At 36.7% G+C, this 25,845-nt stretch overlaps 1 protein-coding gene across 5 annotated transcripts in view; it reads left to right on the top strand.

Annotated features, from left to right (window-relative positions):
• NBEAL1 (neurobeachin like 1) overlaps nt 1–25,845 on the top strand; it is a 75,454-nt gene that overhangs the window by 39,242 nt on the left and 10,367 nt on the right. For all 5 annotated transcript variants that reach the window (XM_083865471.1, XM_083865470.1, XM_083865472.1 and 2 more), the window contains 33 exons: nt 389–474; nt 795–884; nt 2,194–2,362; nt 3,389–3,522; nt 3,908–4,067; nt 4,164–4,266; nt 4,978–5,134; nt 5,621–5,779; nt 6,118–6,277; nt 6,554–6,642; nt 7,436–8,011; nt 8,338–8,513; nt 8,867–9,020; nt 10,496–10,624; nt 10,929–11,234; nt 11,345–11,494; nt 12,442–12,599; nt 13,070–13,194; nt 14,029–14,155; nt 15,227–15,375; nt 16,208–16,341; nt 17,018–17,119; nt 18,260–18,355; nt 18,470–18,594; nt 19,533–19,673; nt 19,791–19,921; nt 20,916–21,025; nt 21,589–21,706; nt 22,370–22,467; nt 22,754–22,870; nt 23,364–23,453; nt 24,626–24,735; nt 25,306–25,478. In XM_083865471.1, coding sequence (XP_083721597.1) covers nt 389–474; nt 795–884; nt 2,194–2,362; nt 3,389–3,522; nt 3,908–4,067; nt 4,164–4,266; nt 4,978–5,134; nt 5,621–5,779; nt 6,118–6,277; nt 6,554–6,642; nt 7,436–8,011; nt 8,338–8,513; nt 8,867–9,020; nt 10,496–10,624; nt 10,929–11,234; nt 11,345–11,494; nt 12,442–12,599; nt 13,070–13,194; nt 14,029–14,155; nt 15,227–15,375; nt 16,208–16,341; nt 17,018–17,119; nt 18,260–18,355; nt 18,470–18,594; nt 19,533–19,673; nt 19,791–19,921; nt 20,916–21,025; nt 21,589–21,706; nt 22,370–22,467; nt 22,754–22,870; nt 23,364–23,453; nt 24,626–24,735; nt 25,306–25,478 — 4,902 coding nt within the window. The remainder of the gene's footprint in view (nt 1–388; nt 475–794; nt 885–2,193; nt 2,363–3,388; nt 3,523–3,907; nt 4,068–4,163; nt 4,267–4,977; nt 5,135–5,620; nt 5,780–6,117; nt 6,278–6,553; nt 6,643–7,435; nt 8,012–8,337; nt 8,514–8,866; nt 9,021–10,495; nt 10,625–10,928; nt 11,235–11,344; nt 11,495–12,441; nt 12,600–13,069; nt 13,195–14,028; nt 14,156–15,226; nt 15,376–16,207; nt 16,342–17,017; nt 17,120–18,259; nt 18,356–18,469; nt 18,595–19,532; nt 19,674–19,790; nt 19,922–20,915; nt 21,026–21,588; nt 21,707–22,369; nt 22,468–22,753; nt 22,871–23,363; nt 23,454–24,625; nt 24,736–25,305; nt 25,479–25,845) is intronic.

Below are 25,845 nucleotides of genomic sequence, written 5' to 3'. Positions count from 1 at the left end.
CATTTAAAGGAAATATTTCATATTGCTAAAAAAGACTATCTTGAAGGTTACTCTTTTTCTGGGCATTTAGGCTTGATGGCAGAGATTAGTGATAAATATGAGAATAGGTATTTGTAAAGACAAACATGAGAGTTGTTTGAAGGTATAAAAACACCTCTTCTTTGTGTAGTTTAGCTTTTCATATAGAATGTGTTTCTTTTTAAGCAGACTCTCTGAAATGAATGATTTAAGTCGCAGAAACTCTCCTTCAAAGCATGTCTCAGATAATGTTCAGACTGCCCTATTTGTTCTTCCAACAAGTTTGGAACTATAAAATTTGTAAAGGGCAGCATTAACCACTGGACTCTTAAATACATATCATATGATTTTGTATACCTTATATTTATAGGTCCAAACTGTTTAACTCCATGGAAGTCTCAAGAAGCTGAAGTAGCAGATCTCCCCAGTAAGGTGCTGCTTCATTATACACCAAAGGTATGAAACTGGACATAATTTCTGTTTGACTACACAGTGTGCATTACTTTCAGTGTTTGCACTGTGGTTTTTATGGGGAGATAAGGAACAGTGAGAGCTTTCCTTAACTGTAGTCTTGTGCAGATGTAGTAGGTTTGGCAAAAGGGTGGAATTATCTTTTACAATAGAGAATGTCAAATCTAAAATGGCATATGTTATGTTCTGGGGGTTTCATGTTGTTTAAATACTTTAATATTAAACACATTGGCATAAAATCTTGTGTTCAAGCATCTGTAACTTGTTTCCTAGGTGATATTATGGCTTCTTTATTTGTTTAACAGGCCTGCAGAAACCCAATTTGCCTTGACCTGTCTGCAAATCTTTTACATGGAAGACTAACTGGAAACAAAGTAGTGAATTGGGACATCAAGGTAAATGTGTTGTGAAGAGGCAGAACCTGATGTAAAAATGACAGTGGTTGTGTGTGTTCATGTAACTTTTGGAATGCTGGAAATGATTGTCATAATGCAAATTATATTTAACAGATGCAGCAAGTTTTTATACTGAGAATTCATGGGCTAATGCTGTAGCTGGAGTAGTGTTGCATTTACATTACCTTTATTGAAAACTTATGAGGGCCACTGCTTTTACTGTCATAGTACATGAAGATATTTTGTGGTGGCTGACTATTCTTCATAATAATGTTGAATGCATGTTGTGTATCAAGAGTATTTTGCAATCTCTGGGGAATTCTGTCGTGGTTTTCTTGCTGTCATAAACTCTGAGTTCGATAAAGGGTTTAGTTAACACTTGTGACTTGTCAGTAGAATACCATGTTTTTTCACCTTGAGGAAAATGCATGAACAATAAATAAGACTTTTTTTCCAAGAACAGTGAATAATTGATGTACTGGCAAACTGATTAATAAGGAAATATTGTTGGAGCTACACTGTACATATCCACTGTGCACATCTCTACAATCACTTGCTGAGACTGATGTTAAGAAAATTCAGACACTTGTTGGTTAATTTTGCTATGATATGAGTAGTTCTAAAACACTTCAGTTTGTCCTCTTTGCCCAGTAATGAGTGCTTGGACTCCACACAGTGTTTGTCTGGACTAAGCTGGGGAAATGAGTGAGTGTCTCTGAGTATCTTAGCAAGCTACTCAGAGATTTTGAATTGATTTGAAGTGGTTGTGAATCACTTCTAGAAATGTTGTGATTTGAATATATTATACCTTACCACAAGAAGCGTTGTTTGAATAACAGAATCCAGAATCAATTAAATTGGAAAAGTCCTCTGAGGTCATCAAGTCCAACCTGGGACCAAACACCATCTTGTTAAGACGACTGTGGCACTGGGTGCCTCATCCAGTATGTCCTTAAACATCTCCAAGGTCTCTGTCTTAAAGCAGAGATGTGTCTAATCTTCTCTTACTGCTTGCTGCAAGTAACTTAGAAATCAGATGCATGTTTTTCTTGTTTTTCAAATATACTTAGCGGAAGATTCTTCCTAAGTTTTATATCCTTCAGTTTCCAGTGTTTATGGGGGGGGGAGCAGGAAGGAAATGTAAAAAATATACTTTTAGAACAAGAGCTGACAGGATGGCCCATGTGTAAATGGCATGTGAGACATTCTGATTGGTTTGTGAGTACTCCTGTATGCTGAGTAAATTTTTGCTACAGTTGAAGGGATTTTATTTATGGTGATGTTTTTCCTGCCTTTTCTCTTGATTCAGGATATGATCAACTGTATTGGTGGGATAAATGTGCTGTTTCCACTGCTGGAGCAGATCAGCTTTCTTGGTGGACAGATTGCTGAGAAGTCTGAAGGAGAAACTCTGCCTCCAGAACTAGTAACTCCTGTAGAGGGTGACTGGGTGGTGTTTTCATCCCCAAAGGCATCAGGTAAGGAAGCGAAGCTGAAGTGAACTAGTTTTTAAGCTTGATTTTACAAGTCCTTTTTTGAATTACAGAAAACTGTTTATTATGTGCTGGATTTTCCAGAGCATTTATGTAAAGCTGAAAGGCTCTTTCTGTTCCTAGATACCTCTGACATGGATACTGAGTTCAGCACTATATTAAAAATAATACAACATTTTTCAAGTATACATATATTTAATAGCATTATTTTCCTTTTAATGATTTACTGTTATGAGTGTCAAGGTATGACATTGTTTTAATTTCTGTTCTGACTATTTTGAGAATTATGTTTGATGTAAAACCTGCTAGTAGCAACAGGAGAGGCTTTCCTACAGCTTGAGTGCTGGGTCACACAGCCACATGGGAAGGGCAGCAACAGAACTGTGCTATTTAGCCTTTAGCCAAACTTATATTTTCTTAATAAAATATTCAGGCTCCTGCTTCTTCCACATGAAGTCACATTTTGAATTAAAATTAAAAGAAACTGAAAGGATGCTTAAGAATAGATTAAAAAAAAATAAATTGCTAGTATTGAGAATTTACTTTGACCTTAACAAAAACCACTGAGAAATCAGAACTTGCAAGGGAAAACACTACTTTTTTTTTGTCTGTTTCAAAGATGAAATGGTGGAGTAAAGTAAAAAAATAGGTCTTCTCTCTGTCTCTAATTTTTTTGCATACCATGGCTAGAAAGTGTCAGTTTGCAACACCAGAGGGAAAATAACTGCAGCATATGCAAAAGATTGTAACAAAGAAGTTTGTAACCTACAGCCATGGATAAAGCAATTGAAGTCAGGACTGGGATCACTTTGTTCTGGAAAGGCATGGAAAGGCTATGGTTCTGCACAGGAGAAAAATCTAAAGACAGTCTACAGCTAAGGAACAGAAGTTGAGAAGTTCAGGAAATAGTGAGGAATATAAACATTGGATTTTACTTTTTACCCCTCTATTTTCATGCAGTGATCCAATGATAAACCATAAAACTTTTGCTACTGTTGTTCCGTTCTGCAGAAGCACGTCTGGAGAAGAACATAGTTGCAACTTTCATCCTGATGATAAAACACTTTATTCAGGGACATCATGTTAATCAAGAAAATCTCATTCACTCCCATGGAGTTGCTACCCTAGGAGCCTTGTTACAGAAGGTGAGCAAGCTTGAGAAATGTCCTTTAGTCATGAATTTTTTGGATGAGGTCTTGATTATTTTGAAGCATAGCCAGAATGCCAGGGTCTTTAAAGGCCTCCTTAGTAAGTATTTTCTTCCTTGTGTTTCTGAAAGCAAAAAGATGTGAGAAGTTGGTCTTTATCTGCCAAGTGAAACACAGTGTTTCTTTTTTTTCATGTTCTGTTTTGAGATAGATATTGTGTTGTTTGGTTATTCAAATGAGACTACTTCTGTGTTTATTGTATTGTTGTAATGGAGCAGACATTGCTGTAGAAGATAAAAGAAACTTAAACGTCCATTTTTTAAAATCAGATTTTATTAGGACATTCAGTAATTTGTCCTAACACCTGTTGTTATTTTGCAAGGTGCCAAGCATCTTAATGGATGTGAATGTCCTGATGGCTGTACAGTTGTTGATAGAACAAGTCTCAGTAGAAAAGAACATGCAGCTTTTGCAACAGATGTATCACCACTTACTTTTTGACTTCAGCATCTGGAACAGTGGTGACTTTCCCTTCAGAATCGGTGAGCTCCTGGCCTCGGGCAAGTGTGTGAAGACACAGGACTCTTCACATGACACAAATCTTTATCTTGGTTCTAAAAGAAAACTTTATGTTGTAGGACATATACAGTATCTTTCTACAATCATCAAAGACAGTAGAAGACTCTTCAGAAAGAAGTATGGTGTGCAGTTTCTTCTAGACACACTCAGGATTTATTATGGGTATGAGTTTTACTACTTCTGACTCCTCATTTATTGTAGGCAACTCTTGGGTTTTTTTGCCATCATTCTAATGAGAAAATAAATAAAACTCCAAGTTGGATTTTGATGGTTTATTTAATTTACAAAATTGCGTTTAATTTTTTTTCCCATTCGACTTACTACTTTTCCTTGCCTTGAATTTTTATGCTAAGATTATGTAAAGTTTGTCAGTGATGCTAGGAATGCTTGTAAGTGTAATTAAAACTACAAAATTGTAGGACATATATTCAACAATGCAAATTATGTTGTAAATCATTACCATTATAAAATGTTCAGCATTTTAAGTTCTTTTAAATGCTTGTAGAATTTGAAGTAGGACTTCTTTAGAAATTTATAATTTTAACCTTTCAGTGCTGATGATTTATATCTGCTTATGAATATAGTTATGTGCCTGAGGAAGATTGGCTTGAGACTTTGCTGTTTCCTGTGGGAGGTGGGAATCTGCAATCCTGACCTCTATCCAGATCAGTACAAGTCTACATTTCAGGGCTTTTATAGACTTGCAAAGTCTGATCTGCTTATTACTGTTCAGTTGCTTGAGTTTAGTAAGAATTGAAAACTTGTGCATGATGCCTGGGTAGATGAAAAATTACCAAACTGGCACCATCAAATTGGTATTAATGAGCCATGAAGAACTTCCTTAGGTTGCTTTTCTGGTCTGTTGGCACACAGGACTGGTTGTAAAGACAGTGGTTTGGCTCCTGATGACCTGAGAACAATACGGACATCCCTGTATGGACTGATCAAATATTTCCTGAGCAAAGGTGGAACACATGAAGAAATTCAGAGCATTGTAGGATACATAGCTGCCACTAGTGATGAGGAGCAGGTATGCAACATGGCATAAAGTAATAGTTTAACCAGGACATGTTTTGGTTTTGCATCTTGGCATTTAGAAATCTTGCATTGTGTACTTAAAAGAAGGGTGAGCAAAGAAGAAAATGACCAAAAGCAAAATGTTAACTGATGTGTGGTTCTTTTGAGATGTAGGTAAGATAAGGACGTGCCATTAGAAAAGTTATCTTAGTTTACAAAGCCAAATTAATTAACCTTCAACTGACCAGGAGTTGTGACGGTGTAGTTTCTGTTTTGTAGCATCAGCAACACTTGAACTTGCTTTGTGTCTCCGCTTAATTTGATAAGGTGTTCTATAGAGAGAAAAAATGTATTAAAGATTGTTTAAATGCAGTAATACTGAGCAACAAAATGTCTATTAACCAGCAAAGGTAAAACTTAGAAATCAAGAAAGTTTTCCTAAAACAAAGCATAAAATCTGAATGAACTGGGGATTAATCTGGTTGTCTTAATTTTGTAGCTCTGCGGAATTTTGGGCGTTCTCTTCAGCCTACTTCATTCCAGTCCAACCCCAGACCAGCTTTTTTTATTGCTCTTTGAACCGGGGAATGCTGATATTCTTTATGCTCTGTTGTTGCATCAAAGATACTCTGACAGGCTTAGAGAACTTGTGTTCAAGGTAATGAATTGAATTATATGTTCCTAAATTAATCAGTTGAACATAAATTTGTGTTTTTCATTGGTCTGGCAGAAGTGTATATAATTACAAAGATACTAATCATCCAAATTTGCCTTTTTCTTTTCTCTAATGTTAGCTAGATGGCATTGTCACAAAGGAATTAGTGTTCTCTTAAAATAAAGTATTTGGATCTTTAAAAAAACAATCCATGTTGTTTGAGTTATTTTACCAAATAAACTTTACAACATGCTGGTCCACAGTTTTTATCAAACACAAGTTTGAGAGATCTGGATGCTTTTTTGTGTTCAGTTTGTGTTTGGGTCTACTTTCCCTTACAGATTGTGGAAGAGATGCTGAAATGCACCAAAGTTTATGAACGGAGCAAGCACCGGATGAGACTCAGAGAAGTGGGGTACTCTGGGCTGGGACTCCTCCTGAATGAATCACCAGTCACTGTTTCTCTTATTAAAAACCTTCTTAACCAAGTTCTGTATGCAGGTAATTGGCAAGTGCTGTGTCTGACATTAGCACACTTCTGCTGCTCAGAGGCAAACATACCTGGTTTTTGTTGAGGAAAGCCAGAGATGTTACTTGTAGAGCTGTTGTATTCAAAGTTCTTATTAGTCTCAGCTAATGTTTTCTTAGTTCTCTGAAGTTTGTTCCTTTTACTATCCCTGGATGCAGTCATAACTTCCAAGGCAATTTTTAAACATTTATCTATTACATTCTCTTGTGTTACATTGTTTATGGTGGTTTTTTCTTTCTTCCCTACAGATCCTGCTGTGAATTACAAAGATCTCCTAGCTGTCGTGTATCTGGCTCACAGATCAGATATAAACATGAGAGTGATTATCTGTAGAAAGGTTAGTTTTCTTCTTTAGAACTGGAATATTGTCCTTCAAGCCTATAAACTACAGTGTGATAACTAAATTATTTCTTTAGAACACAGTGGCTGTATTTGTTGTTACTGTTTTCTTTAGCAATGATTTATTTTAAAAATTATATCCATCTGTTGCGTACTGTTGAATTTTGTGTACTCAAGTACTTTTAGAAGCTGAAACAAAAGGTGAAGTCTCTATCATGATTCTCAAATAGCTTGTATTTTCTACAGGTTTGAGATAGTAGGCTTGAATTACTGAGTTTTCTCAAAGCTTGTATCACTGGAATTAGTACTGACTATATTAGACTATAGTCTTCCCCAAATGAAGAAGTTAAACTATAATGTACACTATCAGTAGGCTATTTATACTGCAATTTTATTTATTTTATCTATTTAATAATTCCTAATCAAGCATATTTTCTACTTGAAATTTTTTTTAGACTATGGGTGGATGGGATTATTTATTGAGATAATTGGCTTTTGAAGGAATTGTTGCAGAAGAGTTGCTGAAATACAGCAACTTACCAATATGCTTTGATAGCTTCTTTTCTCCTCTGCTCCTGAGAATGTTTTACCTTTTTTTTTTTTTCTCAAATACATATTTTTTATGAGGAAAAATTACTTTGTGACTGGTTTGCTTATTATTAGTGGCTCTTTATATAAGGTTGTGGCAAAGCAAAGAAGTTGTAAGATTGTAAAATGTTTAATTGAAAAGCCAGCTGGGTGCAATTACAAGCTAAAATTAATGTGTAGATATGGAATATCTTCTGTCCTAGATTTTGCACCTTTTGCATTCCCAATTGGATGCTGCACAACAGATTTCTCAGCAGCTGGGCTGGCAGGACACTTTGGTTAGACTGTTCCTGAAAGAAAACTCAGAGGTCCGGATTGGCTTTAAGGAGAACAGGACTGATTCCTTCAGGGAAGAGGAAAAAAAGCCTCCTACTGAAGAGGTTCAGAAACATCAAACTGATAAGACAGAGAAAGCTGGCAGCTCTGCATCAGTTAATGGTCTGTTTGATCAGTGGAGTTTGGAAGACAACAAATCCCTGGATGTCCCTGCCCATTTCTCTGTTATGCCACTGGAAGATGCATCCACAGCAGAGATGTATTTTGGTTCAGATGGCCGAGAAGAATTGTGGCACAGTAATCCTTCACATTTGAGTTTAGATTTGTCCAGTGTTGACTCTTATGAACTGGCTGATGTTGGCAATCAGATGACAGACAGCCAGCCCAGCACTCCCTCACCCACAGAGAGCACAAAGCCCTTCTCTGGGCAGCCTGACAAAGAGCTGGGTGTTACAAATGACGTGGGCTTCAGTGCTGAGCTTTCTCTATTTGAAAACCAAGGAGTAAGTAACTATGTGACTCGTTTCTCCAACTGTTGTGGAAATTCCTTTTTGTTCTTTCAATCTCCCTAATGAATGATTATTACTTTTTTTGTCTCTCCCATCATCCAACAGAAAAGCAAAACAGTATGGCTCTTTCATAGTGAATAGGGGTACTTCCTTTTGTAATGTGTCTTCTTTTTTGATTGTCCAGTTGGGATAGCTTTGATGTTTAAAAAAAAAACAGTTTCAAATGTTGAAACGTGAAAGCATAGGGGCTGTGATGAATAAGAAATGTTTTGAAGGTTTTTTGTTCTAGAAGGACTTTAAGTATTTCACTTCTTTTGCAGGGGAGTGATAATGAACTTGTACAGTTACTTACAGACATCCTACTGTGTATAATGTGGAAAGGTATTGAAAGGTCTGATGATGATGCTTGGATTGAGAGAGGACAAGTGTTCTCTGCTCTCACCAAACTGGGGATGTCTAATGAGTTGCTGCGGCCTTCTGATGAAATAAAACTCAAGTGAGTGTACAGTTCATCCCTTTTGAGGATAAACAGAAGTGAGGGACACAAGTGAAGCTGGGAAGGGGTGGGTGTTTCCCAGCAAGATGTATTTTTCTCTGCTGTCTCTTCGCATACTGTCAGAAATATATTCCAGTGCAAATTTAGGAATGTCTTGTGGTCAGAAGGTTTTAAAACTATCACTGTTTTCATGTGTCTTTCAATCGCTTTTATCTCATTGGCTTATCAAGAAGATGGCAGTTCTATAATTGCCTAAGACTAAGAGATTGAATTAAATACTTAATTGGATTTTTAAAAAGCCACTTACACTTAGAACATCTAATGCTTATTTTGGGATTTTGTTTTCCATGCAGCTTGCTGGAGAAGATGTTAGAATGGTCAGTCACTGATAACAGAGATTCAAAAGCTCTCCCTACACATGCTGAAAATGCCTTCAAGCTCTTGCTAATTGTACAAGGTTTTCTGCAGGCAGAAGGACTAATTAATTCAAATTTATGGACAGAGAAGGTACAGTAACTGCATAATGGAAGTACTGTATATGGGCTGAAATGGTAACAAGAAAGTCGTTGGTTTGGACACTGTCATATGTTTTTAAACCACAGATATTACAGAGTAAGGATTTATAGTAGAATGGATTAGAGTGCCCCTTTGTGAATAAAAATGTGAATATTTACCACAGGGAATATAGTTAATTTTGCAAATTAAATAGACATGGAATTGATACTCTTTACTGAGAATCCAGGTTTCTACATACTGGATAAATACTTAGAAAATGTAAAAGCTAATGAAACAGCAGCAGTTGTAGCCTAAACAGATTTAGGCACTGTTTATCAGCATTTATGACTCTGAGCATCCTGAATGAAAGACCAGCCAAAACTCTGCTCTTGATTGCAAGTTGGGAAATATCACTTCTGGATCTTGACCCATATTGGAATTGCAACACATATAATTTATCTCAACATCTATGTAATCTCTGGCACTGGTCATGCTTCCTTTACAGTCTGAGTTGTCATCGCTTTTCAGTTTTTCTAAGCAAAAAGGGAGAAAGATTATATGGAAACCATTATTATTTCACTAGAAATCGTTAAAAAATATTTTTAAGGCTTCTTTCTTTAAGAAAAAAGTGCAATATCAAGAGTCATTAACACAGTAACTCCTATGCTGTTCTCCAAAAGGCCTGCTTATAAGTAAACATAGTTTAAAGCTTTAAATTGCTTGTTTTTAAAAAAGTTTCTTGTTACAAGCCTTGCCTTCTGTTGGGAAACCTAATTAGAAATGAGAGCTGAACTTTGGAGCAATAAGACTTGTCCTTCTTGCCAACTCTGAATTGAAAATAAACAGTACTGTCATAAATTATCTTCCACTGTGCCCAGGGAGAATGTAAAGCACTCTCATATCCTAAATGGGATATTTCAGTCAGAATGGTTTTACATTTGAATAATTTGTTAGAGAATGTATCAAGGTGTATTAGTTATAAACAAACACATCTGAATAGCGAAATGAGCAGTTTGCCTTGGGAATACCCACCTTTCACAGGGCTTGTCTCACTTTTGCTTTCTAAATACTGACAGAAGGAAGTGGCTCCTAGAGGTAGAGTCTCTTAAATTGTCTAAGGATATGGCATTTACTGGAGTTAATTTATAGGAAAAACAATAAGCATATATATTCTCTCTCTTTATCTCTCTCTCTCCTGCACACAAACACATACACACACACATATATCTACATGCTTTACTTAGGGGAGTTACTTGGCTTAACATACTGGGGTAGGTAGATTTTTGTTGTCAGGAGTTTCTTTAAATTACTGGTTTAACTGCAGTGTTCTGGGATGATTTTCTGGGTTTGGTTAAGTTACAAATGTGAACACAGCCTCTTCAGGTCTTTGAAATGATTGTGTCTTCTGCTAGTGTAGTTACTGTTACTTTTATTTCTATTTATTTTATTTATTTGAATTTTATGCAAATTTTCTGTTTCTATAATAGCTCTTGGAAGAACTAGTGACTCTCATGGATAGCCTGTCAGTCTGGTACTCTGCTGGCCTAGAAGCCATTAGGCTTTCACAGGTGCAAGTCCAGCTGCTCCTTGGATTCATTGCACAAGACAACTTACAGGTTTGTTTCAAATTCTTGCAAGCGGTGCTTGAGTTTTAAAGACACATTTGATGTAACAATTGTGGTTTATGGGTTTATGTCATACCAGTGACAGTGGCAGTCCCTCATTCTTCTGAGAAGATGTTTTATTGGTTCTTACCTTTTGCAGGTTTACTCTACCGTCCTGTCAATGTACACATCCAGAGCACAAGAAAGAGGTGGAGGGCTTCTGTTTGAGGCTGGGAATATGCAGGCAGGAGTGGCAGCAAAAAGACAGGTGTTCAAGGAGGATCACATTGATTATTTTTGCTGTTTGTTTTTGTAGGTCTGTGCTATGGCAGCAGCCAAACTAAACACCCTCCTTCAGACCAAAGTGATTGAGAGCCAGCCTGAAGCATGCTACCTCCTGGGGAAGTTGGAAGGCATTTTGAGTAGGTCAATTGAAGAGAAGACAGAAACTTACTCATTTTTGATTCCCCTTGTTCGGACATTGGTATCCAAGATTTATGAACTTCTCTTTATGAACCTGCACCTTCCTTCATTGCCACCTACCAATGGCAGCCCGTCTTTCTTTGAGGACTTTCAAGAATACTGCAGATCTGATGAGTGGCAAGTTTATATTGACAAATATGTAAGTAGTAAATGCTCTTTGTATCATTTCCTCCCTCTTTGTAGCCATTAAAGCAGAGGAACCAATTCAGAAATCATATGGTATTTTTTATTTTGCTTTGGTGGAACCAGATTATTCCAAATATGAAGCAATATGAAGAGAATTCATTCAGACATGATAATGAGCAGATGGCACTTTATTGGAAAGATTGTTATGAAGCATTTATGGTGAACATGCACAAGCGAGACCGAGAAAGAGGAGAAAGTAAGCTTAAATTTCAGGTAAGGCTTTCAGTGAGTGCAAGGTTCTCTTAAAAGAACTCTCTCAAGAGTTGCCTTCTAAAAGATGGAAAAAATTAATTCCAGGATGATCCAGTTCAAGTAATTGTAAACAGGTTAATTGTATTAAGATTTTATGGGCAGTGGGACTATATGCACTTCTAGGATATGCTTTCTAATTCTGCTCCGTCTATTAAGAGTCTTATGTGCAATCAAAGTTATTTCAGTACGATAAGTCTTCCTTTTCATACAGCAAGGTAGAAATATGCTCAGCCATAAGTTGCATCCTCTTTTACTTTCATTTGTGTTTTGAATTATTAAAACCTGTTTTCCATTATGAGCTGGGTGTTTTTTTGTTTGTTTGTTTTTTGTTTTTTTTTTTTTTCTTTAGCCCTATTTCAGTGCAATTAAAACACTTAAAACAGTGAACAATTCTTATTTAATGTGTGGAAAAATTGCTTCTAAACTGACCTTTCTATATAAGGTCCAGATTGAGTTTCAGCATTAGGGCTAACGGGTAATTACAGGAAATACCATAGTGAAGTTACAGCTCTTTGCTTTCTTAATAACAAAACTTGTAGTTTTATTTTATTTAAGTAGCTAAAGGAAAAATACAATGGGAGTCACATTCTGGAATACCAGAATTTAAGAAAAATCCTACCTATTATAGTAGGATTTCTAATACTGACTGCTTTTCTGATGATGAAAAACTGCTTTAGAGTGGATTCAGCATTGATAATGCTCTCTTCACATCTTTGAGTCAAAGTCTGGCACTATTTCTTGTAGGTCTAAGCTTTTTAAAACTTCTCTCCGAAGTATTACCTTAAAATTTCAGAATGTTTTATTGCTAAGTCTTTTCCATTTCTTCTTATTTTATGAGAATTCTTGGAAAGCTGTTTTCCAAGGTCAGAGTTAATTCAGTGCTAGATCTATTGATAATGGTCTTTCAGGAGCACTTTGTGGAGCCGTTCAGCAGAAAGGCTCGGCAGGAGAATCTGCGGTACAACAGCATGCTGAAACAGCTCAGCAGTCAGCACACAGCCACACTGAGACAATGGAGAGCAGCCCAGCTGTACTTGTTCTCTGAGCGGGGGCCTTGGGCTGAAAGGTGAGATTGGAGTTCCTAAACTGTGTCTGATACTTAAAAGGAATTTGCTGACATGACTGCTTCATGTGGTTAAGAGCAGGTCAGATTGACTGCAATAACCGTGCTTGAGATGTACAGTCTCGAGGGACAGGACAAGAGAAAATGGCCTCAAGTTGTGTCAGGGAAGGTTCTTATCAGAAAGTGATTTTGGGGTGATTATGGTGGTGGTATGTTGTCAGTTGGACTTGATGATCATGAACATCTCTTCCAACCTTGCTAATTCTGTGAGAATAAATACAGTTTACAAAATAAAGTGTGATGATCAGAGTTGCAATGTGAAACAAAAGCAATAAACTGCATTTTAATATTTTGGTTTTTTACAATGTTCAAGTAGATGAGCAGTATTTTTCTAAATATGCTCTCTTTTGTAATCAGTTCACTCCTGTAGGTCTTTATTCATATTGTTTTTGTGAATATTCTTGTTTTCCTAGGAAACAGCGTCCTGTTCACTGGAAACTTTCAAATGTGGAAAATTTTTCACGTATGAGACTAAAACTAGTGCAAAATTACAACTTCAACTCTCATCAGGATGCTAGTGACCTGAGAGATAATTTAGGTAAAGTTGTATTTGCTATCTCACTTGAGTTCTTACCAAAAAAAGATACCCACTTTCCTCTTTGTGTTTAATAAGCAGTATATGCTAGGTACTTAAATCTTGATTTTTCTTTATTTCATCTATAGTAAAATGTATAATATGAGAGTGGTTCTTTGACCTGAAACAGCATCTTCTTACTGAGTAGAATTCTTTTGCCCTGATTCATTGAAATGTGGGGGCTCGTTGCACAATAAATGGAAGTTAACTCCTTTGTTTTAAAATAAGAAGTCATACATCTTTCTTCTATGAGATTATTTCTTCAAGAAAGAAGCAAGGAGATCAGTGTAAGCAGTGTTTATTCAAAGCCTTTTAGAATTTGTGACTAAAATGTATAGATATGAAGTGCTTTGTTTCATAAGTGTGCCAGACAGCTGAGTTAGGGGCATAACTGTTAAGTTTGGTGTATTGGATATCAAGGCTCAAGCAAAAAGAAAACCAAAACACTCTTGTAAACCCACATAACCAAAAAGCAAATGCAGTGCATTTCTATTAAATCTGCATGCTTTAGCAATGTCTGGAAAAACACTGCAAAATATTTTATTGTAAGTGTCCACATCAGAATTCAAATTAAATTTTTCTTGTGTTGTGTTCCCTTTCTACTGTCATAATTGAGCTACTGTGTAGCTCAAGGACTGTTTTTAGTGTTCCACTTAACCACAAAAATATTTAAGAAGCCTGGTTGCTTCTTACTTGGTTAAAACCAACATTCAGCTGTAGAAGATAAGCTTGGTAGGTTAGATTTCCAAAAGTATTGCAGCAGAAAAAGTTCTGAGCTGTTATGTCTATTTATGCTAGGTGTGCACCAGACACAGCCCTCTAGTGAGTCTCTGCTTCTGGAGGTGGTGAAGCAGGTGAAGGTGAGTGATTTGGAAGATGATGTTCTGGAGCTACCAGAAGAAGACACAGCAGCCAGTTCCAATTTGTAAGTAGAACATGGTAAACAATTGTCATTTGTTTCTGTGCTAGGGATAAGGAGTGAGAAACAACTTTGGGAATTGAATAGCATCTGAAGTTTCCCTCTTTCTTTGTCTAGCCTTAATAATTCAATCCAGGGCAGTTTTGACCAGTAAAGTTACTGTTGGATTTATTATTGTCACCACTGAGACAATAAAAGCTGCAGGGAAAGCATGCAGAACAGAAGTTTGTGAGAATCCAGTAGTGAATCACTGCTCACAGGTGGGCTGAAGCTACAGAATTGTTGAGGCTTTTCTACTATGTGTATTGATTGTAATTCTCAAGAGGCAATCTGCCCTGTAAGGACATGGACCAAACTGGAGCTGCCTCTTGTCCATAGTTGCCATGGTCACTCACTCCACTGTCAGCTGCAGAGCATGAAAATTTGTGTGATTGGCATTTAAGTGCTGGAGAGTGCCTTGTGTATAAGAGCACTCCAGAGGGAAGGCCTGCTGTGCTTCCTTCACATCACTTGTGTGACTGCAACCAAAGAAAAGGGCAGGGGAGAGAGAGCAGGGAAAGGGGACTTGAGGGAGGATAGCAAATGCTTTGCTTCAGTAATTGGACATGTCATGTTGTGCATGCATCTGTGTGTGTCTGTGCTATGTAAGTCCAGTAGAGAGTTGGCACTCTGAGTGATACTGGTACATTTTTGTACTTCAAAGGTTATGAAATGCTTGCTGTAGATGGTATAACTCTGAAGATAACTTTAGTCACATGAACTGGAACCCAGCTCTGCTCTGGGCCAGAGGACTTAAGTACCTAACAATTAAATAAGGAAGGGAAATGCGGCCTGATGTTTTCATACTTCAGATGAAGTCAAGCCCGTTGTGCCTGAGACCAAAATATCAAGACTGAAGAGTGATGCGATGAAATGATGTTTGTTGTCTAGTCTGAAACACCCAAGAGCGCTGATGAAAGCAGATTTATATAATTGTTTATGCTGCAGTTTGAACATCATTCAAATTTGATCTTTTCAAGGACCTAAGCAAACAGTATAATCTACCCAGCCTTGTAACACTTAGTGGTGTTTTTGCAGGGATGAGAAGGATGAGGAAAGTCAGAAAGAAAAGCTAATATTGTCTGAAGACTGTGAACTCATTACAGTAATTGATGTGATACCAGGCAGGCTGGAGGTCACTACCCAGCACATCTATTTCTTTGATGGTAGTATTGAGAAAGAGGAAGGTAAGCATGATCAATACCTCTTTATTTTCACTGTGGTTCAGCATTCTGCTTTCAGTACAGTGAGTTTGTTTTGAAAACTAGTGTCAAAGTAATTGTAAAGAGACAAATTATTGTGCTGTACTTAAAATTAATACTGCAGTTGATGGTTAGTGGCTGACTGATCCCTTCAGAATCAAGAGCATGGAGCTGTACTTTCTGAGCTGGTAAATTGATTGACTATTCCTAATATTTCTTAAAAATAACTTACTGAAAAACCTGCCGACTAAAAAAAGTTACTGCCTCTAATTTGCTTTGTAAACAGCACCTCTGTTCTCCCTGACAAATAATGTTTTACTCAGGCATTGATTAAAAAGTAGTAGTAGTATGTAAGCATTAATCATCTATATTAATTTAGGGAACTTCAACAGAACATACACAGCTGGCTATGAAAACACTGAAGTGAAAATTTGGACAAATAATAGTAAAATTTTCCAAATCAATATACCAAAATATTCAGCCTTTGGGAAATCTAAACATAAAAGTTTGTTTCAGCCTGTTTAAGAAAGCAAAAGGAGTTGGTTCATACTTTGGCAACAGAATACGTTTATAATATGTCTTTAATCAGAAAGCAAAAGCAAGTTCTCTATTCCATCAGGTATTTCTTGCTTCATTTCTTTCAGCTCAACAGTATCTGAAGTTAATATTTTCCTAGCAAAATGGTTAATCAAGTCAGCTACAAGACCTCCCTTTTCTAGGAATAACCCTGAGGTGATTGGAGCTGACTGCACTGTTTCTATATGAAAAGGTGCTTTTTTCATATATATTCCAATTCAATAAACAATGTTCCTCCTAGGGGTAGGTTTTGATTTCAAATGGCACCTTTCCCAAATTCGAGAGATCCATTTGCGTCGGTACAACCTCAGGAGGTCAGCTTTGGAGATCTTCCTTACAGATCAGACCAACTATTTCCTCAACTTCAATAAGGAGGTATGGCTTTCCTAAATTTCATGGATTTATCTAATAAGTTCAAGGTTAAGTTTAAGATCAGTGATTTTATTTGAGTCTGGTACATTTCTTAATACTGTAACACTAATAGCAAAAGGTTTGCTTTACACAATCATTAGGCAAAACCAGACTGCAGTCTGGCATGTAGAAACTGATTAATTGTGAAAAGATAGATAAAACAAGATTCTCCATTTCCCTCTCTCTCTATTACACAAAATGATTATTTAACTAAAATCACATCAGTAGTAACCTAAATGTTTTGAAGATTGAGCAAATTAATTACAAATCAAAGGGGACTTTCTCTTTTACAACATTGGAAATCATTGATACTCCATGGTTGAGGAGTAGTGAGCTTTTTTCCCCTCTGGGTAATATCAGTGATACTTTTTATGAAGGACTAAGATAAATTTCTGAACCTAGGGTGAGTTACATACAAGTAGGTCAGTTTATGAGCAGCTCTTAGAAAATGTTGTGCGGTTTGGTTCTGATGTGGAGGATGTCACATCCATCCACATCCAAATGTTCTAAACAGCAAGAGATTAAAGTACTTGAAAGTGTAACTATGTCCTTTTTATTTCAGATTTTAATTAGCAGATAAGTTGCTTAATTGTCAGCTTCAGTCTCCATTGATTGTTTCATTAGTGCTGTTTTCTAACAGGTACGAAACAAAGTATACAGTCGGATATTGTCCCTGCGCTCTCCAAACATTTCTGGGACCAGATCTCCACAGGAGCTTTTCAAAGCCTCAGGTTTGATGCAGGTAAGAGACTTCAGCTAAATGGTCTAAAGAATTGTCCTCTACCTTTTCAAGGAGTCCTCCAGTGTATAGATGGCAGCTGCCAACTTCTGTACCCTCAGCCTGGCCCTGAATTTCATGTTCATATTGTTAGGATGGTTTGGTTTGTGTTTACAGTCAGGTGAATGGGTGTAGCCAGGCTCTGATGTGATTGACAGGTATTTTAACATCAATATAAAACGTGGCAAATTTGCTTCTGGTTTTAGTCTATGATCTTGGTGCCATTTTGAAACTTCTTTCACTGAATGTGCAAATAATTTTCCCTGCTGTCTTTTCATGATGGAGCTTTCAACAGAACCCACATGAAGATTAAGTGGGAATTAGTAATATTGGTAAAAAAAGAAAATGTCAAAATGTCCATATTACCATAAACACAGATAAATTTTTAAATTGTAAATTGATCAAATAGTGAATGTATTTTTATCTTTAGGCCAAAATTTTTTTCTCTGAGGGAGGAAGCTTTACAAATAACTTTAAAATATTGGAAATACTTTGATTGTTTTTTGTTTTCCTAACAATAAAAACTATCGGGTTATATATTTACACAGAGAAAATATCATCTGTCATGACATACCTCCATCACTCTACAGACAAATACTGAGCCCTTCTGAATACCGCTATGTCTGTTCTTTGGTTTAGAATATGAGTGGAGCAACCAAAGGTGCACAGACAATTTAGTTTGCAAATTGTTAACCTGTACTGTTAACCAGTAGGAGAAGAATTTATAAATAAATTTTGATCTTAGCACTGTAATGGATTTCAAATTCTGTGCTCTTTTTTATCAGTACCTGTGTCCTTACCTTCTTTTTGTTTCTCTTATTTCCTATTTTTCTTTTCCTTTTTACCAAGGCTGCTAATTGTCTGCTGCTCTGTATTTGAAACAGTACTGTCACCAATCAGGACCTAATTTCAATGAAATATAGATAGCACAGTCACTGAATCAAAGGGAAAAAAAAAACTTTAGTATGAAAAATTGAATCTGGACATGCATACATTTTATGTGCTTTTCACTTGCCAGTGCTGTCCTCTGGCAGATACTGACAAGATGTGTAATTTGCAATAATTATATCTTTGAATTCCATTTTATCTTTCTTCATCTTTCAGAAATGGGTGAATAGAGAAATATCCAATTTTGACTACCTTATTCAGCTGAACACCATGGCAGGACGAACTTACAATGACCTTGCTCAATATCCTGTGGTAATTAAAAAGTTAATTTTTAAATTTTTGCCAAAGGTTTGTGGGGTTTTTTTTGTTTTGAAAGATGTATTTTTAATCTCTATCTGATGTTTGACTTACTTTTTTTTTTTTCAGTTCCCCTGGATTTTACGAGATTACACCTCAGAAGAACTGGACCTGAATAATCCTGCAGTATTTAGGGACCTGTCAAAGCCCATAGGTGTGGTAAATGAGAAGAATGCTAAGACTGTGAAAGAGAAGTACGTATTTGAATACTTGCTTATATTTCTTTGTCTTTTCTGAGTCTCCAGGCTAATAAAACATGTAAAAAATAAAGTTGTGACAGTGAAATTTTTGAAGCTGGTTTATGACATAACAGATGAATTTGAAAATGTGGTTGGTTTGTTGCTCCTGGTATAATCTGACTGTTTTATATGGCAGTGAAAGGACAGAACTTACTGTTGTAAATTTTCGGTTATTTCTCCATCGTGGAGATGAAAAACTGAAAGACTGTAGAAACAATTTAATGGCCCAGCAGCTTGAAAAGACATAATGTGTCCCATGTCTGCTTCAAGATAAGGAATATGAAATAATACTGCTGAGTTGAGCTGCCTGTGCTAAGAGGTAGCATTGACCCTAAATCTGTGCTTCCTCTTTTTTTCAAGCATAGATTATTATCTTCAAAGTAATAAATGTCTCAAATGACTTTCAGCAAGTCCTCTGTGGGTACCAATGGCAGGTACTTACCCCCACACAGCAGTGTAGTGATCTCAGGGAGTGAGTGTGCTACCTTACCAGACTGCAGGTATCTTCCAAAATTTTCTGAAAACTTGTAACATTGAGAATGTCCTTTGAATGATTGGGTTCTATCCTGACTGTAATGAAATGGATTCTCTGTAAGCATATTTAACTGGAATATCTCTTACCAGCCTTGTGAAGCTGAGGAATGTATCAGCCAGATGGTGGCATGATAGAGTGAGTTTGCTAGTAGAAAAGGAAATGGGAATGAGTGTGAAAAAGATCTCTTCTCCATCCTGCAGAGTCAAAAACACTTCCAAAATCTTGCAGGAAACCATCTCAAGTCTATTCACTAGTAAATATTCACTTTAGTGATGTGGAGTGTGTTGGTCTGTTTTATAAAGTCATCAGGCCTATCTGCTTTTGTCTCAGCTGTATTTACAAAGATTTCTTTTTTTAGATACGAGAATTTTGAAGATCCTCTTGGGATGATTGACAAATTCCACTATGGCACACATTACTCAAATGCTGCTGGTGTCATGCATTACCTCATTCGGGTCGAGCCTTTCACAACACTTCATATCCAGCTTCAGAGTGGCAGGTATGCTGAGCAAATAAGCAGCCCCTCCTGCTTCTTCCCAAGCAGCCTCTTCTGCTTCTTCCTTGTCATTTTACTGAGGGAATCATCAAAGTCTAACCTGAATTTTCTGATCCACAGATTTGACTGTGCTGACAGACAGTTCCACTCTATTCCTGCCACCTGGCAGGCACTCATGGACAACCCCAATGATGTCAAGGAACTTATCCCAGAGTTCTTCTACTTTCCAGAGTTCCTGGAGAATCAAAATGGTAAATTGAGTGCTAAGAATATTCTCACAGAAAACTGTTTCTGTATTCTTCAGAAAAGAATTGTTACAGCCACATGTGAATACTGAGGAACACTTGTTATTTAAATTTTATGGTGTGATTGTAGACGTTAATCATGATGCTGTCTTCAAACTGTTTAGTGAAGATACCAGTTGTGTTAAGCAGCAGCCTACACATAGTTTAAAATTCAGACTGTGGGCTTAAGGATGGCTAAAAACAGTGTTTACCCAATGGAAAGTATCAGAGATACTCATTTGAATGTTTGAAAAAAGTTAGTAATAGTTAATACTGATTAAATACTTAGCAAAAGTTAAGAGATTAATTATTATAATGCTGATTGAAAAGATAGTATCCTGCATTCTAACATGAGACCCCTAGACATTTTTTAATTCACATTAATTGTTTAGTGATTTGTTTCTCTACCTTTGCATAATTTGAAAATGGATTTATATGTTTGTGCTGCTACAATCTACTAGAATTCTAATTTAGAAAAATCGGGAACTCCCAAGTCCGACTTTCAAGTCATTTAAGGTTTTGGAGTTGTTTTCAATGATAGCTGGTGAGATTTCAGACTTTTTAAAAGCCTTCATTTTATAACCATTTAAACTTCTAAGTAACTCCCCTCTTATGAGCAACCCTTATTGAAGTGTTTTGGACTCTTAACCCTGGTAAAGAAAATGCAGATGGTTTTACAGATGGTGTGTAAAAGATTAATACTACTTTTATGGTTGGGACTTTAGTTTCAAAATCATTTAGATGTTTTGGGTAAATTATCCTTTATCATTTAGAATTGTGAGCATGCAGAACAGAACTTAGCCTCCTATGTCAGTGGTAGGGTTATTAGGGATTTATATTAAGAGTTATTTCAATATCCTCTCTTGTATTGAGGAAAGAATGATTTTTAATCTTCATTGAGAAATCAAGGTACTTGAAATATTTTATAGCAACTCTAAAACTTTTCTGTATTATTCACCAGGTTTTAACTTAGGGCAGCTTCAAATGTCAAAAGAGGTGGTAAATGATGTTGTTCTGCCTAAGTGGGCCCACTCCCCAGAAGACTTTATTTATAAACACAGGAAGGCTCTGGTAAGATGATGATTGTATATGTGACATAATCATAAAGGAAGGGCACCTGCACATTATTAAATGTAAAACAAGTGGGATAGCATTCAAACTAAAGTTGTGGTTGCATTTGACATTACAAGTACCATTAGAACTTCCAGTTAAAAGCTCTGTGCATGTTGTTAAAATGCTGAAAAGAGCATTTAATCAATCTCTTGGGCATTTTGGGCACTAATGATTTGGGCATTTACTGTCCTAGGAGATGAAATGCAGAGGTAGGTGAGTAGGCTTCCTTTGCTATTTAAAGATGATTCTGCCTGGTGTTAGGAGCTGACAGGTTATGAGATGTGCATTTCAATAGTGCACATCTCTTGTGTCACTCGTATTGATTTTCCCTCTTACCTAGGTGGCAGTTACTGCCCATAACACACAAGGATATTCTTATGTTTCTGCCCTATACATTGCTAAATACCTAATTTGTGGATACTCTTAATTTAGGAATTGAATCTTTTCTACAGAAAATAGTAAAAACTTCAAGATGGGAGCAGTATTTCTCTTACTCTTACAAGAGCATTTTTTCCTTCTAGGAATCTGAGTATGTTTCTGCTCATCTTCATGAATGGATAGATTTGATTTTTGGCTACAAGCAGAGGGGACCAGCTGCAGTGGAGGCGCTTAATGTATTCTATTATTGTACTTATGAAGGTACAAAGCAGTATGTTCTCTTGTCATTGTCATCAGGCTTGTGAGTTTTCATTATTAGACAGAAGACACTTGATTTGCAGGCATACCATTCAGTAGCATATGGTAAGGCAGCAGAGCTATAGATGAGATATGGCAGCAAACCTTGTAATGTATCATCAAAAAAAAGTATAGTTTTTTTTAAGAGGCGGGCTGTTACAGTTTCTTGTATTTTTTCTAAAAGTTACTGGGTTTTCTTGTCACTTATTTGCTTGCTTAAAATTTAAGCATTTTGTGGGAAGAGGTTTCTTGTGGTTTAGAGTTCAGGCACGTTTTTTAAAAGCAACTAATATTAGAGACAAATTTAACCTCTTAATTTCAAACCTAGCATTTGGATGGGTTTTGTGTGCTTCTTGCTTGCAATGAAGTATATTAAATTCATTTGCTAAGACAGAGGCCTGCAATTCTTGCCCTGACAGATAGACTTAAAATTCCACATGCAGAGTAGAGTTTTCAGATTGTATTTTAAATGGAGGCATTTTCTTGGGGCTTTTCTGGGGGTAAAGGGTCATAATGCTGCACATAAATTAAGTTTTGGAATGTTAGTTGACCATATTGGTTCTTAATAAGTTGTTTGGATTGTGTTCTTTTTCCCCCCGACTCTTCATCGTTCTGGTTGTAATCCAGGGGCTGTGGATTTGGATGCTTTAACAGATGAGAAGGAAAGGAAGGCTTTAGAAGGGATGATAAACAATTTTGGGCAAACACCCTGTCAGCTGTTAAAGGTACTGCTCTTTTGCTCCCTCTCAACCAGACCTTTGTGGTTAAATACAACTGAGTTATTACAAGGACTTCTGAAAAAACAGTGATTTGTGAGGTAATGGTTTGTAATTTTAGCAACATTAAGCCACATTACCAAAGAATCCATTTTCAAAATAAAAATAATTTACTTCAAGAAGGGATATTGGGTATTTAAGACTGTTTTCCCATTAAGATACTGAGTATCTCATGTGCATTGAACAAATTGATAAACTAGTCTAATTTGTTACTCCTGCAAATGTTGCCTCCTAGGAGCCCCATCCACAAAGGCTGTCAGCAGAAGAGGTAGTGCAAAGACTAACCAAAAGTGATACCTCTACTCTGAATCTCTTCCAACACCTCACTGAGCTGAAGTCATTCTTCATAGAGGTAGATGTGTTACTTGAAATTGTTTAAAGTCTAATTTGAAAGTTCTGATGTACTTGAAACAAAAGGTCACAACCTAGATGAAAATAAATTTGCTTCCTATTTAGAGAAAATATTTTGCAATGCAGTGTGTATTAAATGAGCTCTGTCTTTTTAGTTGGCTTTCACAGAGGTTGAATCCCATAATCTGCTGGCTGCTTGTGTGGCTGTTATTTGAGTATTAAATTAGTCACCACAGCAAGAAAGCTGCAAACCTCACTAGTGGTGTGTGAGGACGCACTGAACTTGGTAGCTGAACTCCCTGATTAGGGTCAGGGTTTCATTTGCAGTGTTTGTGATAAAGCTTACCTGCACAAAATGAATGGTACCTATGCCTTAGGCTGCTCTACAGGTATGACACTGGTTCCAGAAGTTTTGGGTCTTACTCTTCACAGGTTCTAGATTGATTGTTTAGCTTTTGGATATAATTAGATCAAACCCATGTCCTTTCTCTTAGGGAATTAGTGATGGTGTGCCCATTGTCAAAGCTGTTGTCCCCAGGAATCAGTCACGTTCCTTTATTTCTCAGGGAAGCCCAGAGATTTTGGTGAGTTGCATGTTTCAATACTGTTCTTAAACTGCAAGTAGTCAAATAGGTGTATTTTCTTCATGCAGCTTGTAGAGAAACATATCTTAACTGTTCCACTTCGAATGTGTTCCTTTAACCTATGACAAATGTCAGTTACAAGTTAAATATTTGTCTTCTAAGGAGAAGCTAGGCTGATTTGTTGAATGGCATTTAAGAGCCGATGAGACATGACTGTAAATTATAGTGAGGCATATTGCAAGTTGCCACTTGATCAACTTCCCTGCAACAACCAATTTGCTAATGCAATGCAGCCCAGATTTAAAATTACAGCATTGAGTTATTAATGGTGTCATTGCTTGTCACTACTTTCCAAGCCATATATTAAACTCTGCTGTATCTGGTGCATGCACACTCCAAAGGCCAGTACTGTTCCTAAAACTAACTCTTGCACTAAGACACATTCTTGAACTGTAGCAGATAGCAAATAATGAAAGGAGAACAGTGGATTTGTATTTGCATCTGTATATAAGGCCTAGACACTGGCTCCAGTGCAATAATACCTCTGTTTTGCAGGGAAGAGTATTTCAATATTCCTATTTTGTATGTCACAATTATTGCCTTGGCTTAATGTGGTACATTCATAGGTGATTTGGACACACCTAAAATTCTCCTTGTGTTTTTCATAAATATCTAATGAAAATAACCTTGAATATTTAGATTCCTTTGTTACTTCCTCAGAAATGAAACTGTAGTACAATGTTAAACTTCCTGTGTTAATTATTAAGAATTATTTAATAATTATTATTTAATTATTTAATAGTGTTTACTATTAACAATTAGATTCAGAGAAGAGGAGAAGCTTAAACTAAATGTCTGACTTGTAATTAAATGTTTGAGAGGGGTTTGTTTGCTGGGAATTTTAGTTGTTTCCTCTCATTTTTCCTACCCCAGCTTCTCCAACCTGTGTAAAACATAGTGTTCTAATGTGGTTCTATGTACCACTTGTGGATTAACTCATCTGAGAGGTATTTTTTATTGATTTGTTTGTTTGGGGAGAGGTGCCTGTGCTCTTTCCTTTGTGGTAGGTTTTCAAGAAGCCTCTGCTGGACTTTATGCAAGCTCCATTAGCATCAAGGCAAGCAGAAAATAAACCTCTGGGTTTCATCAACTTTTTCATCGAACTATTTTAGGTAACAACAAGTCTGAACTGCATTATTGGAACTCATGGTTGGCTGCCTTACGACAAAAATATTTCCAACTATTTTACATTCATCAAAGATACAACAGTGACAAATCCCAAGTAAGCAAATTTTGAGGATGGGTACAGATGAATGCATCTAAAATAATGAAATACAGTAATTGTCCAAAATCAGTGGGTTGTGCTCTATTTGCTGTCTGAGTTTTCACCTAAGAGTGCATCTTCTGATGTTCATTAATATTACCTCTAGTCTGTAATAGCATTCTAGTAGAGTTATGTAAGTGGCATTTTAGGTTTCATTCTTAGAGCTACTTTTTTTCTAATTATAAAGCATAAAAACTCATCTTGAAATCTGAGATAGTCTTCATACATTCTTATGCTGTAGTAATATATAGGTATATATATGAGGTGAATTTGGGTTGTTTTTAGAATATTCCTTTTTGTCTTTAATGTTACAATGCCTAGTAGGGACATGAGTTATCCAATTGTGTAAAAGGCTGAAAAAAATCTAAAATGAAGGCTTGCTTCCAGTCAGTGGTGACAGTGAGAGTTTTGCCATGTATGTAGCTTCTTCTGTAGATGAAATTCGTAACTGATGTTTAAAGGTAGAGGAAGTGCACAATACATGGATTTGAAGCAAGGTTATGTTAACTGCTCATCGTTTGCCTACAGAACACAGCGCAGCATGAGTGGTCCTTTTGCCCCAGGGCTGGAGATCACCTCCAAGCTGTTTGCAGTGTCCCATGACGCAAAGCTGCTCTTCAGTGGCGGACACTGGGACAACAGCATCCGAGTGACATCCCTTACGAAAGGCAAACTGATGGGACAGCACATCAGGCACATGGGTCAGTCACTCTCTGTTGGGAAATGGAAAGGGGTTGTGTGTTATTTGGTGTTCTCAGAATACAGCGACGTCACTTGGGCACACAGTTGTAAAGGGACGGCAGCATAAGAACAGAAGAATTCAAGAAGAATGCTAGAATTGTGATTATACAGAATTACCTGAGCATGGGTTTTCAGTCATTGGAGTGGTGCTTTGATGTAGTTTCAAAATAAGGCTTGCCTGCTATTTTTAGGTAGCAAAGCTGAATGTGTCAAGTGGCTACACTTGGCTGTATGGTGATTTAATTGTTTAATAGTGTCACCAGCCCTTATCACAGTGGAGTATTTTATGCTGACTGCAAATCAGGATACAGTGTGACAAATTGTATC

This window comes from Zosterops lateralis (assembly GCF_965231275.1).
Source record: "Zosterops lateralis genome assembly, chromosome: 7".
NCBI classification, from domain to species: Eukaryota; Metazoa; Chordata; class Aves; order Passeriformes; family Zosteropidae; genus Zosterops; species Zosterops lateralis.
Note: the sequence above shows the minus strand (reverse complement) of the source record. Positions and strands in the feature narration are given on the sequence as shown.